General features: G+C 34.5%; 1 protein-coding gene across 1 annotated transcript in view; it reads right to left on the reverse strand.

The window, feature by feature from the left end:
* Window positions 1–14216, reverse strand: part of LOC140852427 (DNA-directed RNA polymerases II, IV and V subunit 9A-like) — a 36349-nt gene extending 22133 nt beyond the window's left edge. Inside the window, exons 1-2 of the mRNA XM_073245357.1 lie at window positions 14188–14216; window positions 14008–14083 (exon numbers count right to left, since the gene is read on the reverse strand). Of these exons, the coding sequence (XP_073101458.1) occupies window positions 14008–14083; window positions 14188–14216 (105 nt within the window). The remainder of the gene's footprint in view (window positions 1–14007; window positions 14084–14187) is intronic.
* Window positions 14217–19373: the final 5157 nt, after the last annotated feature.

Consider the following 19373-nt stretch of genomic DNA (forward strand, 5'->3'; position numbering starts at 1 on the left):
TGACTCAAACCACTATAGTGGCCACTATAGCAACTATTATAGCGACCATAGCAGCCAATTTTTAAGATTACGATGTTGCAAAAATTGGTCGACCTTTTCTCAAAAACAATGTATTTCAGAATTTACTGGATGTCATGCACATCTTCTCAAATGAATACGGCTTTAGCTCATTGATACACATATTGGTAATGGATGCATGCTTGATATAGGTAGATGCACGTTAAAAGAATTTTCTTTAGTCAAGAGGGCAGATGTATAATGATCACTGGTTCAAAGAACTCCAAAATGGACTATTTTTACGGAATTTTAAAATTACACATTTTTCCATGTTTGAAAATAAAAAGGATTTTTCTTGGAATTCCCTTCATATACTCACATTCACCTCAGTTCAATGGCATATTTTGTTTGACGCCTTCGGTAGGTTTTGGAAGCAAGTGAGGATGACCCAGTGGCTTCTTCAATTGCCATATGTTAAATTTGTAAGTACTGAAATTTAATATATCTATCTTATGTTTGAAAAATGAGAGTTTTAGATTTTAGTATATTCCTTTAAGATTTCATCAACACTCCACTTAATCTTAACATACTGTTTATTCCATAAATAAAATGCATCAAATTAAAAATTTTATATGAGACGACTGGTTTTGTTGTGGTGGCAAAGATCTAGCGGAAGCTTGCTAGCATTAACAGCCTAATGTTTCACATTTAATCCTTCTCTTGCACTCTTTAGTCTCTCATACTTTTTGGAAAAAAAATGAGCTTAGTGCACTATTGACAAGACTAATTTGCCTCTTCTTTTATGAAAAAAGATGATTTATTTTTGGCCCATCTAATTCCGCCAATCATGAACATCTTTTTCTAACCCTCCACTAAGCGCATTGGATCCTTTGAATATTTAAGAATTTCTTTTTCCAAAGTCATATCGAAGTGTCATGCCAATGTCCATATTCGTATGGGGTGAGATACTTAGGCTAATCTGAAGGGTCCGGGTAATAGCCACCAACTCCCTTTGATCCCTCTGTCTTTGACGGCCTGATTAAAGGAACCCAGATTGATGATGAAGGGCTACAGACCATCGATAACAAGCAAAGAATTCCTTTAATCTTTTAGCTTGCTGTGTTTTGCTCTTTGTTTTTGTTAAATATTTTGTTTTTGTGGTTTTTGTCGACTGACTAAGGACTGACATTTAATAGCAATTTGGATGTTCCCATGGGCATTTTGAAGGAAACATAAGCAGTTTCATACATGTATTTTAAAATTTTTAGCGGAAGCAGACTAGATTAAACAGTTTAATCTACCATGCATGTATTAGATCAGATCTAAAAACTACCTACTAAGGATCATATGACATAAATAATATGCATAATCTGAAATCTTAACACTATTGATCATATCAATAAAGTAATAGATCACATTTACGATAGATTAGATCATATCTACTGAGATCAGATCTTATACAAGAGTGCGAATAGCTGATCACCGTAACTAACAACCGTGGATTTGAGGTTCTTCCTAATTCTGAGTAGCCATATAAAATGTCTGGCCTCTACAGAACGTCTATACGAAGTCCTGGTGCTGATCGGTCTCTCTGGAGTGCTAGCTCCTTGCGAAGGCCTCTTGATGGCTAATCTACGCCCCTCATCTGATCTCACGGACTCTTCCAAAGCCGAAGATGAATTTAGGAGGATGAAGTGGTGGAAGACCGAAGATCAAACAAACTCTCTTCTCACTTTCCTTTCTTCCCGAAATCCTAGAATCAGAACCCTAGGGAACCCACTCAAGAGACTCACGCCCAAGAGGAAATAGATATCCTCACTTTCATGCAAAGAAAGCCTGCCCCACTCACTGTTTCATGCCCCACTCAGGAATAATTTTCACAATAAAAACATCCACACTTTGTCGCACAAAATGGAGGTCTTTTATGGTGGGCAATGAGATAGAGATTAGGATAAAGATTAGAGTTGGTTTTAGTTCAAATTCAAAATCTTTTGAATTTAGACTCAACTAAACTTATCCTTATCCACTAAGACGTTGAGGTGGGGCAAGAATCCTCTCTTTGGCATGGGAATTCATCATGCAAAACCAGAGGGGGGTGAAAAATTTCTCGTCATGGTCATGGGTTGGCACTAAGGAGAAGTCCAATCTAATTGGACTCTAGGTTTTAGTTATTTGGTTCCAACCAAATCTCATTTAGTTAGATCCAAATAGATAAGAGTGAATCTAATCAAATTAGGTAGCAAATCAATTCAATTAAATCTTAATCCAATCAGAAATTAATCGAGTCCAAGTCCTGATCAAATTAGAAGTTAATCTTCCTTAATGATTAGATCATCTCATAACCTAATTGGATCAAACCTAATTGAATCCAATTAGACTTGATTCAAATCTCATTGCTCAATCAAATCAAGCTAATTAACAATCTAATTACTAATTAATCCTCTTATAATTCACTAACATTTAGCAAATTATTTCATCGTAACTTTTGTATAAGATTAATCATCAATCATATTGACGATTATACCCTTGAACGATTCTCAATTATTGATCAGCCATCTGATCAGACAAGAACTTCTATTATGTGTAATCCCATAAGTTCGAACCTAAACCGACAGCACAGAAATAAATTTTTATACTAATCGAAGTGATCATCTAGTAATGATATCCGACGTCTGGATAGGCCGAATAATCACAAAGCAATATTCAAGAACCTTTGGTATATTATTACCGTATAATTTATCCTTTTGACCCTCAATGCTCAAGATGACTTCAGAGTTAAACTGTCAACTTTTGATCAGTACATCCATAGTGTGTCTCAATCTTATAAATCCTGTGACTCCTCACAAGGATTATCCTGGCCAAGATTTTACTAAATTGAAACACATTATAGCATTATCTCCAACAACTTGGAGCGATCAATTCTATCTTGGCTTACACACCGACTTAACAAGTACTTGACTATTCCCAGAACCTTTCATTATTATATTAGAAATATAGATAGTCCGACATCAAAGCACAGTGAGTTGCTTGTAAGTCACCGTGGTGATATCAGATCGGAGAGACACTTATATCCATATCCTTCGCAAGCTACTTTTGACAGTAAAGTGCTCCTTAGTTTGATCATGTTCAGTGCAAATATATTCCTATATTTTATCTGCATACCATATTAGTGTCTCCATACTCCTTGATCATAAGAACAACCAACTCATATGATACACAACGATCTATACTTGATAAATATTATCGTCCTAGTAATAACGCATCATTTGATCGCGAACAAGTTTGAGAATTACACGATAAATCCTCCTTTATCGATTGAAAGTAGTTCTAAGGATTTCATCATAACACAAAAGTTCAATAAAGAAGATGGACAATATATGATAAAAAAATTCAAATAATTTTTATTAATTAATAATTCATATATAATTTATAAATAGCACAATCATTTACAAACGATGATTGGCTTTAGGATATATTTTTCAATAACTCTCACTTGAACTAAAGCCAATCAAAACAGTATCGAATACCCATCTTCCACTTGTGATCATCGAACTCTTTGATTTTAAGAGCTTTAGTAAATGGGTCGGTCGGATTTTTTTTTCCATCGATCTTCTAAAGATTGATGTCACCTCGATCCACGATCTCATGGACAAGGTTATAGCGATGAAGGATGTGCTTGGTTCTCTAATGGAACTTGGGTTTCTTTGGTTGAGCGATGGCACCAGTATTGTCACAATACAGGAAAATCGGATCTTCAACTAAAGGAACCACTTCAAACTTACTGACGAACTTTCACAACCAAATAGCTTTCTTGGCAGTATCGGATGCCGCAATGTACTCCACCTCACAAACAGAATCAGCTACAGTGTGCTGTTTGAAATTTTTTCAGCAGATTATCCCATCGTTCAGGATAAAAATGTATCTCGATATATTTTTGCTATCATTATGATCTGACTGAAAACTAAAATCTGTAAATCCTATAAATTTTAAGTCAGATTCTTCATAAATTAGTCATTGATCCTTAGTATTTTTTAAATACTTAAGAATAATTTTTACAATCTTTCAATGGTTCTCATCCGGATCAGAATGATACCTACTCACTATACCTAGTGAGTATGCCACATCCGGTCTTGTATATGTCATGGCATACATGATAGATCTCACTATCGAGGCATATGGGATTCTACTCATATGCTCTCTCTTGTGGAGTTGTCAGACAATCCTTCTTAGAGAGAGTAATTTCATAGCCTATCAGAAGATAGTCTTTCTTGAAATTCTCCATGTTGAACCATTTAATGAAACTATATATTTTGATCGTCTTATCAAAATGCATGTTCCAACTCTGAGATGCCAACTTCAATCCGTAAATAGATCTCTGAAGCTTACACACTTTAGATTCATCTGTGGATGTGAACCCTTCAGGTTGTATCATATATACCTCTTCTTCTAGCTCTCTATTTAGGAAAGCAATTTTGACATCCATTTGTCATATTTCATAATCAAGGTGTATCATCATTGCAAGTATAATTCGAATAGACTTGAGCATTGTCATAGAAAAAAATATCTCATCATAGTCAATACCATAACGTTGACAATATCCCTTGGCAACTAAATAGACTTTATAGGTCTCCACCTTTTCGTTGCGTCCCTTTTCTTTTTAAAACTCCACTTACACCCTATGGATTTTACCCTTTCAGATGGATCAACGAGTGTCCATACATCATTGATCTTCATGGACTCCATTTCGGACTTCATGGCTTCAAGCCACTTATTAGAATCGGATCTCTGCATGGCTTCCATGTAAGTGATCAGATTCTTATTGTTTTCATCAAGTTTAATAGGACCACTGTCCCAAACCAAAAAACTATAATATCTGTCCGATTGACGCGATACTCTACCGAATCTCTTCGAAAATGCCTCTACAACGAGCTCAGAGTTTGATCTAATCAAATCTAGTTCTGTATTTTTATTTGTTTGTATCGATTCTTCTACCTGTCAAACTTCATCAAGTTCAACTTTAGTGGCATTAGTTTCTTCCCCAAAAATTTTTTTTTCAAAAATATAACCCTATGGATGACGAACACTTTTTGTTCTTCAGCAAAGTAGAAGTAATAACCCTTAGTTTGTTTTGGATACCCAATAAATAAATATTTATCCAACCTAGGTCCAAGCTTATCTATTTTTAAACATTTGATATAAGTCAGACATCCCCAAATTCTAAGGTATGAGAGCACTGGCTTATGCCCAATCCACATTTCATATGATGCTTTATTTACAGACTTACTCGAAACCTTATTAAGTATATAATAGACAGACTCGAGTGCATATCCCCAAAAAAAAGATCGACAAACTTGCAAAGCCCATCATGAATCGAACCATATCTAACAAAGTTCGATTCCTTCTTTCCGACACTCCATTATGTTGTGGTGTCCCAAGAGAAGTTCATTATGAGAGAATCCATTCTCTTTTAGATACGTCAGAAACTCACTGGTGAGTTATTCACCTCCTCGATCAGACTGAAGAGTTTTAATACTCTTCCTAGTTTATTTTCAACCACATTATGGAATCGTTTGAGCATTTCAAATGATTCAAATTTATGTTTCATAAGATAGACGTACCCATACCTCGATAGATCTTCAGTGAATATAATGTAGTAATATCTACCTCTGGTCCATATACATCACTATGTACTAGATTTAGAACTTCACTAGCTTGTTCATCTTTTTCAGTAAAAGATAATATAGTCATCTTTTCAAAAAGATAGAATTCACAGATCGACAATGATTCACAATCATTGACTTCCAGGATTCTCTCTTTAGTTAACTTATTTATCCTATTCTTGTTAATATGACCTAACCTACAATACCAAAGATAGGCATCTATGATATTATCTAATCTAGGATGCTTATTCGATGGGTACATTACACTAATAAATCATGATAAAACGTAAATACCATTACTCATTTATCCATTCATCACAGTAACACCATTCATAATGATATCACAATAATTATTCTTTATTGAAATTTTATATTTGTTCATGGTCAAAAGGCCTACAAAAATTACATTCAATAAAAAAGATGGACAAAAATGACAATCATTCAAAATAATGATATTAGAATTGAAAATTAATAAGCTTGACAATTTCTAAAGCTAGAACTGGAACCGATCTTCTATCTCCAACGTTCAAGAATCTCTCGTCATCTTTAAACTTCTTACTGACCTGAAGTCCCTGTAACGAATTACAAATACTAATAGGACTTTCAGTATCCAATACCCAGATCGTAGTATCACAAATAAAGAAGTTGCAAAGTGTTATCATATAATTACCTTGACCAGCAACTGCTTGCTTCTTTCTCTTATTCGATCTGTTTGGGTCAAAAGAAGCAATGCATTGAGGATAGTTCCTCTTCCAGTGATCCAGCTTCTTACAATAGAAGCACTCTGCCTGACTCTGATCAGCCTTAGACTTCTTAGTCTGAATGGACTTAGATGCCCCAGCACTCTGCATCTTTTTATTCTTCTTCTTCCCTTTCTTAAAGGGATGACGCCCAGAAGAGGATCCCCCCACTATATTCACTAGCTCCTTGTGAAGCTAGTGATCCTTCTCAAAAGTTTGAAACAATCCCAACAAACCATGGTAGTTAACTGCGGGCTTAGTCATTCTATAATGACTAAGAAAGGGAAGGTAAGACTTGGACAAAGAGTTCAGAATCGCATCTTTCCCAAGCTGCTCATGCAAAAAAAATCTAAGTTTACTCAGATGCTCGATCTGTTCGATCATATACAGTACATGATCGATGACCGATGCTCCCTCATTCGAGCTTTGAAGACAGCACAACTGATCTTGGGCCTCTCAACATCATCAGAAGTACCAAAAGACTCGTTCGACACTTACAGTATATAGTTCGACTGAGCATCCTCAAACTTATGACTGAACTCATCGTTCATCACCGTCCGTATGATGCAACATATCATGGTTCGATCGTTGAGCCACTTCTGATAAGTGTCTCAGACCGCACCACGAGTGCTCAGAGCGGGTTCTTTAGATACTGGATCTATTAGAACATATAAGATCCACTCGTGCTTCAGGATGATCTTTAATTTTTCGATACCAGCTATCGAAATTGGGTCCCATCAACTTATCACTGTCCAACAGTGATTGAAGCGATAAGGTACTAGCCATAACTGCATAAAAAGAAAAGCCATAAGACCTATTAGTATATAAATTATTCAAGCCTAAAGACTCGAACTTTAGTCTAAAGGTTCTTCCACTATTTTATACGAATTCATAGCCTCTACCTCCAATTCGAGAAATTATTTTAATTCCTTAGCAGGTACTAGAATCCACACAGACTACACACGGACCGAAATATGGCTCGGCCAATCCATATATATCTATGGGTAGATTCTTAACCAAGTACTTCTCCAAATAATTTTTAGTAATTAGTTTTGCCCTAAGTATCACTTCAACAGGCGTGTAGCGCATCCACTGAAAATCTTGATTAGGTCCAACCATTAATACGACCACACTTAGCGTATCTAACTAATGAATGATCAGACCCGAGTGGCTCGGCCAAACTGACCATCCATCAGAGAGTCACAACTGAGTCATCATATAATGAATGATAATTTCAATAGCAGACAAGCACCGGACGTGTGGCGCCTCCAATGATTATCAAACTATTGGACAGATTATCATCCACCTTAATGAAAGGCTATGATCTAGTTATCCCTATAACTATTCCATTTTAAGAACCTAATAATTTAAAAGATTTATTTATATGTTTTCATAAATAAGAGAAGAGATTGATCAGCTAATATAATCCTCTCACTGATTTCACAGAGCCATCAAAGAAGATTACAAACAAGTCGATCCAAAAACACCTAAATCAGTTAAAACTGATTTACCTAGCTAGGATGGATTAATCCAAATCATTAAGTGATCTAATCAAAATCAAATCAACCATATTGGCCAAGTAAGTGGAAACTGACAGGAGGGTCCTCATTTCTTTTCTTAGTTAAACACCAACGTAGTTGGCTAGAAAAGAGAACAGTTCCAATTAAAAATCTTGTTCAACCACTTGCCTTAGACACCAATCAGTTTATCTGTTTCGATTTGATCAACTTATAGACTTGGATTCAACCACTGAGCTAACAATTAGATCCATTTGGTCTTATCAAAGACATGAATTTGATCAACTACAACTATTATATTTGATCTAGGGTGTCCTTGATCTAATCTAAATCAATTTTTGGTTAGATTTGATCAATTACTTAATTTAGTCAATTAACTCTTTGATTCTAATCCTAGATCTAACCCAGTTAAAAAGACTTGATTTAAGCTAACCCATAGCCCCATGTTTTATGCAATATCATTAGATCTTAAATTAATAATTCTAAATCTAAATGTTCAACCCTTAATTCTCAATTAAGTATAGAATTAACATGGATTTAGGTTAGATTTTGAAACCATTTCAAGTGTAAACTATTTTATATTAAATTTTATGTATAAATATTTAGTTTTAAAATTTGAGTCGGTTCACTCCTGAATTGAGCCGACTCATCACAATGGGTCGACTAAATTCTGAGATATAGTCGACTCACTGATGATGAACAATAACTTTTATTTTCAGCTTGCATAGACTGGATCCACTCATCAAGGAACAGAGCTGACCCACCAAGATTCTGAGTCGACTCAAATCAAAATTGAGTCGACTCAGCATGCTTGACAGCAACACATTGCAGAATTTTCAGAACAAATATTTTTGCATAACCAACAATAAAATCAGTCATAAATTATTTTTAGATCTAATCTAAACTTATTTTTGATTTGAGATTTTATTTACCATGATTACAATAATTTTTTTTAAAAAAAATTATGGTTTTTCTTCATGAAACATCATAATGGCATCCCTACACGTCATAAGAGAACCCATGGAATGAGAAGAGAAGATCTTTAAATCCTACTTGCTCTTATGATCGGACGGTCTGGTGATGCACAATCCGAGTATTAGGCTACTAAGACATCTAATCTAACATATCACATATGAGATAGATTAATTTCATATATATATGCATATGGATTCATGTCCTATCGAACCTCGGCTCTGATACCAATTGAAGAAAATATAGGCAGTTTCATGCATGTATTTTTAAAATTTTTAGCGAAAACAAACTAGATTAAATAATTTAATCTACTATGCATGTATTAAATCAGATCTCAAAACTACCTACTAAGGATCATATGACATAAATAATATGCATAATCTAAAATCTTAGCACTATTGATCATATCAATAAAGTAGTAGATCACATCTATGATAGACTAGATCATATCTACAGAGATTAGATCTCATACCAGAGCACGAGTAGCTGATCACCGCAACTAACAACCGTGGATTTGAGATTCTTCCTGATGCTAAGCAGCCGCACAGAATATCCGACCTCTATAGGACATCCACACGAAGCCCTGATGCTGATCGATCTTCCTAGAGTGCTAGCTCCTTGCGAAGGCCTCTTGATGGCTGATCTACGCCCCTCTTCAAATCTCATGGACTCTTCCAAAGCCGAAGATGGATTTAGGAGAATTAAGTGGTGGAAGACTATGAAAATCAGACAAACTCTCTTCTCACTTTCCTCTCTTCTCAAAATCCTAGAATCAGAACCCTAGGGAACCCACTCAAGAGATTCAAGCCCAAGAGGAAATAGATATCCTTTGTTTCACACACAGAAGGCCCGCCCCACTCACTATTTCACACCCCACTCAAGAATAATTTTCACGATAAAAACATCCACACTTTGTCGCACAAAATGGAGGTCTTTTATGGTTGGTGATGAGATAAAGATCAGGATAAAGATAAGAGTTGGTTTTAGTTCAAATTCAAAATCTTTTTGAATTTAAACTCAAACAAACTTATCCTTATCCACTAGGATGTTGAGGTGGGGCGAGAATCCTATCTTTGGCATGGGAATTCATCACGCAAAACCAAAGAGGGCATGAAAAATTTCTCGGCATGGTCATGGGTTGGTGCTAAGGAGAAGTCGAATCTAATTAGACTATAGGTTTTAGTTATTTGGTTCCAACCAAATCTCATTTAGTTAGATCCAAATAGATGAGAGTGAACCTAATCAAATTAGGTAGCAAATCAACTCAATTAAATCCTAATTCAATCAGAAATTAATCTAGTCCAAGTCTTGATCAAATCAGAAATTAATCTTCCTTAACGATTAGGTCATCTCATAATCTAATCGGGTCAAACTTAATTGAATCCAATTCAATTAGACTTGATCCAAACCTCATTGCTCAATCAAATCGAGCTAATTAATAATCTAATTACTAATTAATCTTCTTATAATTTATTAATTTTTAGCAAATTATTTCAAAGCAACTTTTGCATAAGATTAATCATCAATCATATTGATACTTATACCCTTGAACGATTCTCAATCATTGATCAACCATCTGATCAGATAGAAACTTCTATTGTGTGTGACTTCATAAGTTCGAACCTAAGTCAGTTGCACAAGAATAAATTCTTATACTAATCGAAGTGATCATATAGCAATGATATCCGACATCCGGATAGATCGAATGATCACAAAGCAACATTCAAGAACTTTTGGCATATGGTTACCATATAATTCATCCCTTTGTCCCTCAATGCTTAGGATGACTTCAGAGTTAAATTGTCAACTCTTGATCAGTACATCCGTAGTATGTCTCAACCTTATAAATCCTGTGACTCCTTACAAAGATTATCCTGACCAAAATTTTACTAAATTAAAACATATTATAGCATTATTTCCAACAACTTGAAGCGGTCAATTTTATCTTGACTCACACACCGACTTAGCAAGTGCTTGACTGTGTCTAAAAACCTTTCATCACTGTATTAGAAAAAATAGGTAGTCCGGCACCAAAGCATAGTGAGTTGCATGTATGTCACCGTGGTGATCTCAGATCAAAGAGATACATCCATATCCTTCGCGAGCTACTCTTGATAGCAGAGTACTCTTTAGTTTGATCATGTTCAGTGCAAATGTACTCCTACATTTCACCTGCATATCATACCAATATCTCCACGCTCCTTGGTTACGAGGACAATCAACTCATATGACACACAATGATCTATACTTGATAAATGTTATCGTCCTAGTAATAATATATCGTTTGGTCGCGAATAAGTTTAAGAACTATACGATAAATCCTCTTTTATCGATTGAAAGTAATTTTAAGTACTTCATCATAACACAGGAGTTCAATAAAGAAGATACATAATTTATGATGAAAATACCAATAACTTCTATTAATTAATAATTTATATATAATTTACAAATAGCACAATCATTTACAAACAGACGATTGACTTTAGGACATATTTTTCAATACATTATTCAAGTTAATACACCACATCCATCCTCATTAAGTTGTCAAAAAAAATTACTATTGCTTCCCTGTTTACTATTACCATAGTGTGAATAGTATCATGAATAGTAAGTGAGACTCATGGGGTATGGTTTAGGAATGAGAAAAAAGTGGTTTCAAGGTTTTATTTGACAGGGTCTCGTGCTATTTGTTTTCTCAGTTTTTGAAATTTCAGAACAGCAATTAAACCTAATTCTTCTTTCCACTCTTCTAAGAAAACCTAATCCAATGATTCCAGCACTTAGATTGGGTCGCATTTCTTGCTGAGATGTCAAGACAGCACCCAAGGATCAAAAGTCTAATTTACAGGTCGAATTTCAGCCCATATTATCCCATGAACTGTGATAATTTTCATGGATGGATCTTCTAGAGCCGCTCAGTTAATAGGTTACTATATGCACTGAGAAAAGATGTGATTCACTTCTATATTTTCAGTAGGTAATCAATCTCACATAAATATACAAAAAGATGATCTTCTTAAGAGATCAAATTTCATGAAATAAGGGATAAGATCAAATCCCGTGTAAATCCTATGAAATAAGGGATAAGATCAAATCCCATATAAATCCCATCAAATAAGGGATAATTAAATATGGTTACAGTGAATAAGGAAAGAGAGGAAGAATAGGAACTATACAAATATCCTACAATTAGATGAGAAATTTTAGGAAATTCTCAACATGCACAGGTTTAATTTAGTTATGGAGCTGATTGCATGGAGTCTAATTTAAGCTGTCATCCAGTAATAAGTTTGATGTCCAATTTTTACTTAGATGGAATTCATCTGTTTGGGGTTTGGGGTAATAATGAAGGACTTAGAGCCCGTAAATTGTTCGACTTGGCAAATGACTGATGTCAACTAATATGGAAAGCTGGAAAAAGATAACCTGGGATCCTGGCTGATATATAGTAATCAAAATATTGAAATATCAGCCAACATTCCAAAACTAAGATTCACTACTAATTTAAGGCATTGATTTAATATTAAATGACGGAAAGACCCATTTAAAATGTAAAAGAAAGGTTGCTGAGATCCTTTCCATCCATCTAATATTCTCCCAATTCATCTTATTATATTGTATTCTATGTAGTTTATTTTATTTATGTTATTCTAAATGCTTGTATATTTTATATTTTATTGATCCAAATCTTAGGTTAGTTATATTTATTTTTGTTTTCCATTATATTTTATACATTTTTGATCCTCTCCTCGAATCTGAATTACACATATTGGACCTACTGTGTCACGCACCTTAACAAAAGACAACAGCTTCAAAAGCTGAGACCCAGCAAAAGTTTCCATCCGAATGTCAATTTTCTAGAAAAAATTTCTCTAGAATGGACAGCTTTATATCTGATACCTTTTCTGATCTGGTATTTAAGTGTCTTCTAGTTGCTCAACTTTCAACTTTGCTACAACTTTATATGTAAGTTATAACTACATCGAAAAGATTTTTCAGTAATTCTAGATGATCTGGATATTAGGATCTGGTTAAATATAGCCCCAGCTCCCAAGTCAAAAACATTATAAATTTCCCTTCATTCTGCACTTGGTTTTCATCACTAGCATCAAGTTATATATATATCTATGGTGGACGAGACCATTCTCATGGAAGAACTTTTCACTGGTACAAACAAATTAAGTTTCCAGCCACTTTAGCGGTATATTGAAGGAAATGTGGAATATGAGCTTAACACGCTTGACAAATCTGAGGAAGTTACCTAAAGGAATTTTATAAAAGAAATGACAACATTAGAATGTGGTCTAATCAACTTAAAGCATAACTGAAGAAGTTACCTAAAGGGGTATAACTGAAAAAATGGGAAGGTTGCCTATGTTTTGGGTTGTGGCCTAAACAATCTAATACATATCAAAGATCATATATTCAAAGAGATATTGCCTTAAACAAACTAAAGCATTGTAAATTAGAATTTAAAAGCACTAACATACTGAATAACATGGGCAAGAACATAAAATTAATCAAAAAACAGTAAGAATGAGTGAATTCATAGAAATTAAGGCTATAAGACTATAACAACCAATGCTTATGCCAGGACAAGCTACATAAATCTCTTCTTCTGTCACCACTAATACCTGTTAAAACCTAAGCTGATTCCGTGAAAAGGCCAAACTAAATCACCACGACACATCTCACGACCATCTAAGTATGTTTCTCCACCACCTTATCATCAACTGCTACGGGCTCGCAAGGATCCCTTCGAAAGAAATCCTCATCTACAACCCAAGTCTTGTCGTAACTTAAATCCACACAAACAGCTCCATCGCTGCTGTTGGACACTCCATATTGCACAATGTTTCTTGTTCCCGACATCAACATCGAGATGGATACATATAAAAAGCACGCCTGGGGTTAGGTTAGAAACTGATCACACCTCGGAGATGCCATTGCAATCGATTGCGCATGAATTATTCTAACTAGCATTTGTCGCAAAAAAAAAGAAAAAAAAAAAAGACCAAACCCTAGCAACCTGTGATTACCGACGAAAAGATCATCCCAACACTCAAAAAATAAAAAAAGGAAAGAGAAAAAACAAGAGCTCTGAAGGAAGACGAAGGAGACCTGATAGTCGCAGTTGCGGCAGGCGAAGAGGAGGCTCTTCTTCTGCTTATCCTCCTTTGGGTACAGAATGTTGTTGCTGTCTCCGAAGACAAAGGAGATGATGAGAGCTTAACAAAAGAGAGGAAGAGAGAGAGAGAGACACGGAAGGGAAGGGAGAGGGTAGCGAGAGGAGTTACGTGCCACTCGCGGCAGAACTTCATGGTACTCATGGTGGCTGCCTGCGGTCCCTGTTGCCGCTGGCTGATGTGGTCGGCCCCCCTGCCCCCTCTTTTCTTTCGTTTGACACGTGGAAAAAAATTTTCTGCCCAATAAATTTTTAAAAAATTATTTTTTAAAAACAAAATTTTAATATATTTAATTGATCGTGAAAAGATGATTTATTATGAAATATAGGTAAGCATCTATTTTTTTTAAAAAAATTATATAAAATAACTATTATACTAAGATATAAAACCATACATTTTTAATCATAAACTTTATATAAATATTAATATTATATTTATATTAATATAAATATAATATTAATATATTATAATATAATATTAGACCATAATAATTTATTGTATTAATAAAATACTAATATATTAATATTATATTAATATAATATGAATATTTTAATATAATAAATTTATTAATATAGATATAAATATAAATATTATATTAATATAAATATTAAAATAATATTAAAATATAATTAATATTAATATTAAATTTATATAAATATTAAGATAATATTATATTACCATTCAGTATTTCATCCTAACCATCCATTGATATTTTATTAAATTTTAACTATGTATCTTAAAAAGATATTGTAAGAAAAAAAAAGTACCACCATTTTTCATATCACGGGAAGTGCCAAAACCCACCTCCCCTATGGATTTTCATTTTTCATAAAATATGGGAAGTGACTTCTCATGAAAAGTACTTTTTCCACTCTCTCTTCTTAAAACTCCAACCAAATAAGAAACTCTTTTTTTACTTCTCAGAAAATGCTTCTTCCTCCCTCCACTTTACGTCAACCAAACATGTCCTTATATGCAGCGTGCTTCTTGAATCGCTCTCTCATCTGGATTTAGCGAGGGTGTGGGGCTGAATGTCGGAGCGGTAGAGATAGATCACATGTCAGTCACGTGAAAATTCTACATTATAAACGTATCACTATATCAGGCTCCCCACCAAACTCAGATCTTGAGGCTAGATTTGGCTCGTTCGGTCATAGGATCGAGCCGACTCGTATTCGTTACAAATTAGAACAAAGTTTAGATCATGTCAAAATTGGTAGGTGCTGATGCGGATAGAAAAATCTTATCTTAGTTAGAGTCGATACAAAAAAAAATCTCGATCCGATTTGACCTTGATGCTAACCGATTCAAGATATTTTAAAGATCGATCCAAAGGAGCATTTCAGAAAAGTTTTATGCTTATATTGCTGCCTAATTTATGCTGGTTGAGAAAATTTCATATCTCTCCTAATAAATTAGAAAATAATAAATATATGTGTAATAAGGCAAAGCTAACAATATGTTTCTCTGAACTCCTCACAGTGCTTCCACTCTCACCTATGAAAAGAGAGCCAAAGGGAATTCTGAAGATATACAATCAATTCTCTTCTAATAATAGGCTCATTTCACTCTTCTTTAATTTTCTTACCATCGAAGGATCTTTATCAGAGCCAATTTCAGTTAATGACTTGTTTTGCAAGTCAAGCCATCACTATCAAACGTCAATCACATTTCATTTTTGATCGATCCGGAAACTAGCAGCAACAGACCCAATTCAAATGATGACATCTTACGTGAATTGAACTAACTATTCAAGCTATTGTTCCTTTTTCTCATAAAAAATTATTACCTATTAATAATTGTTACATGGTGCACAAAGAGAAAGATCACTAGTTCCATCCCTGTTAGATGACACGGATGTGCCGCTGCGTGCCCTCCCTTATGTGGATTTGATGGATACAAACGGCCAAGTTGACTGACTTTGCTTCTATTTAGATGCCATGAGCAGAACCCCCCCAATCAATCAACATGTATCATAAGGTAATTTGGAGGACATCTACCAGTATCTTGCATAACAGAATTAATCCTTAATGCATGCTTATAAATCTGCTTTGTTCGATTTTTTTTTTTCTTAGCAGGTTCAACTTTGAGTTTGTGAAACACTTTGACGTGCATTATATGTAAATTCTTTTCGATTCATCTTTTGGTGGAACCACAAAGAACATCAAATAATGAACTAGGATTGCAATTTTGTAGATTGCTCGACTAGAAATAGTTTTACCTTCTATCAAACAAGTTATGAGCATGCTTCTTGTTTCATTACTTTAAAAAAGATGATATATTTCCGGATATCAGATTTATTTAAGCTTTCAGTTAAAAATTGTTTTCGATATATTTTTTATATTTGGTAGTTATTTTTGTTTAACTATCTTTCATAGATTGACTAATCATATTCCAGCAGTTTTCGGCAATCTCACGGATGAAGAAGCTAAAATTGAGTTTGTCTGATTTCTTTCAAAATGCTATTTCAACTTCCTGTGAAAGCACTTTTTTAAGTGATATTATGGAATACTAATTTTTTTTTAAGAGTAAATTTTTTACTTTAGAAATGGTTGAAGGATTTTTTTTTTTTTGGTAAAGGGTTGAAGGATTTTTAAAGTCATACCAAATGCATATAGGGGCGTTTGGTGATCCAATTTGGATCACCGCGGTGATCTAAGATCACTGATGATCCAAATTCTGAGGTGATCTAATCTATAGTGATCTAAGATCACTATATTTGGTTTGCCAAAATGCAGTGATTAAAGATCTCCAGGTATATACAAACTACTTGTTTGATATACTACGAGAATTTAAGATCGCTGACCATATAATATCAAAAATATCTTTGACAATTTATTTGGGAGTTGAAATTGAGAATTGAGATAGAAAAAATTTAGAACAAAATCAAATAGATTTTTTCTCTTTCTAATCAATATGACGAGAGTATCCGCACGTTTTTCTTCTCTTCCGTGGAGAAGATGCCTCAGCTATCCAGCGCAAAAAATATTGCGGCAAAAAAAATAATTTTCACTTTCTAAAAACTTCTCAATCGTGAGGGTATTTTGGTTAACATATTTTAATATAAGATTATCATGATAGAATGATGTTGGATATCCGTCTGGGTTTCCAATCACCTCGTTGGATAGTGATTTGAGAAGTGAGGGTGATTTGAAATCACCGCTACGTAGGTTCACCGTGCAACCAAAGCTGATCTCATTATCTCTACCCACATCATCTTTAATTCTAGATTAATCATCTCATACCAAATACCCCTACCCCCATGAGCTATGTCACTATATAATATTAACCGATTATATCCTGCCGGTCACCTCTACTCTCGGCGAGGTATTTTAATTTCGTTCATTCAAAAGCTTATTAGTACCAATACGTTGTGCTCTGAATTGTGAGACAGGACACATGAGCGCATTTTCATTAAGTCCAACAAGTCAGTAAATGTAACGAAGGCTACTGATCATTTAAATGGAAGTGCTATCACTACATCAAATGAATGTTGTCAAAATTACGATCAGTTCAATGGGGGCTTCATGTCATCTTAACATACAAATAATGAAAACAAACAAAGATCATCTAGTTAGAACGACGACATTTTGTTATCCTTGAATCTTATGTGTACGAGAAAACCAATCTCCTGATCTCGGATTTTGGAGCAAACATAAGCTGAAGAAAAAATTGGAAAAAATATTTGAATCTTGATGTTGCGTCGAAATATCGCTCTAAATTCCATCATTCTTCCATATACACATATCTCAAAGCGACAAATGGGTGATCCAATGGTGGATTTACGTGGAGGAAAACGAACCCTTCTTTCATATGAAAGATAATCCCGAATAAGAAGTTATTGGTTAGAACTGTTCCAATATGCGGACTTTAAACCATCTAATAAAATATGACTATAATATTCAACAAAATTAAAATAATTCACTAAAAATTGGATGAAAATGACTAATTGTGGTTAACCATTTACTTTATTTTCAATTATATTTTTAATCATATAAAAAATTTAAATTATTAAATAATATAATAATATTTTATTGAATAATTCAAAGCCTATGCAATAATTTCTCGCCCAAAAATGATTTAGGTGGCTAACGTCGCCGCGTCTGTTGTTTTTTCCTTTTCCTGTTAACGTTGCACCGCGATTTTATGCCGGTGCGGGGCCGTTGGTCGGAAGGACCAAGGTGCATCCCGTGTTAGCCATAATGTCTGAGAGAGCGGCCGAGGTGGATCGCGTGTGAGACGTGCTGAAGGAATTTCAAATTGATAAATGCTTCGAGCCAGCCCGCCATAGAGTTCCTGAAGTTGAGGTTTCGGCCCCATTTGAAGGTGGTCCAGGGTACAGATCATCACCTCTGGATGTTTATGCTGTTGGTAGTGTTATTATACGAAAAATAACACTACGTTTCACTTACTTTCTCTCATGTACCGAAACAATGAAGTGACAACGCATTTGACTAGAAAAAAAATAAAATAAAATGCTATGAATCAAATGCCTGTTTTTCATATATAAGCATAACGAATCCCTCAGAGCGTATTATAATGCCAGTTATTTTAAATCCGGCCCATACTCTTTCAGCAACAAGGTGCCGTCTTCCATTCTTAAACATCTACGAAATCAGTGAAATTAATGCCAAAATCCATATCATGCATTCCCATGAAAGATGTCATTGTAAAGACATCAACCCAAATTCTTTAGCAAAATTGGGCTAGTTGAAATAGTTAACTTGCACAATAGATCAAGGACTTCGGTTATCTTACTAAACTTGCGAAACCATGCTGAGCTTCATCTAATTTATTGTTAACATTCATAAACTTCATAATCAAATAACCACGATATTTTTGCTTCATATTGGCTATCAAATTACAACTATACAAACCATGCTTATTTCAAATAGAAGAGTTTTAACAACATGTTATTACACTCCCGTAAAGTAAATTTCTCTATTTCAATTTATAAAGCACCAAGAATAAGCAAACTAATAATACGAGCTCCGGTAATTCGGAGACCATGGTGAATGCAGCATAAGGGCCCTGGTGGATGTACTAATTACGCATGGGGGGCACTAATTGCGTGGATTAGACCAAGCAATGAAAATTGAGAGGCCCTTTGAAATGGCTGGAGCAATAGATAACTGCTTATTTAAAAGATATTTAAAAGATCCTAGAGTTCCTCTCTCTTCCAACACACCCAAGTAGTAGCCAACAAATATTAAGAAGATAGAGTGAGATGGGTTTATGAATTTTCTTCTCCACTTATCTATATAGAGGTGCTCAAAAACTAAATTGTGGATAAAGCACACC

Source organism: Elaeis guineensis, chromosome 11, assembly GCF_000442705.2.
Source record: "Elaeis guineensis isolate ETL-2024a chromosome 11, EG11, whole genome shotgun sequence".
Lineage (NCBI taxonomy): Eukaryota > Viridiplantae > Streptophyta > Magnoliopsida > Arecales > Arecaceae > Elaeis > Elaeis guineensis.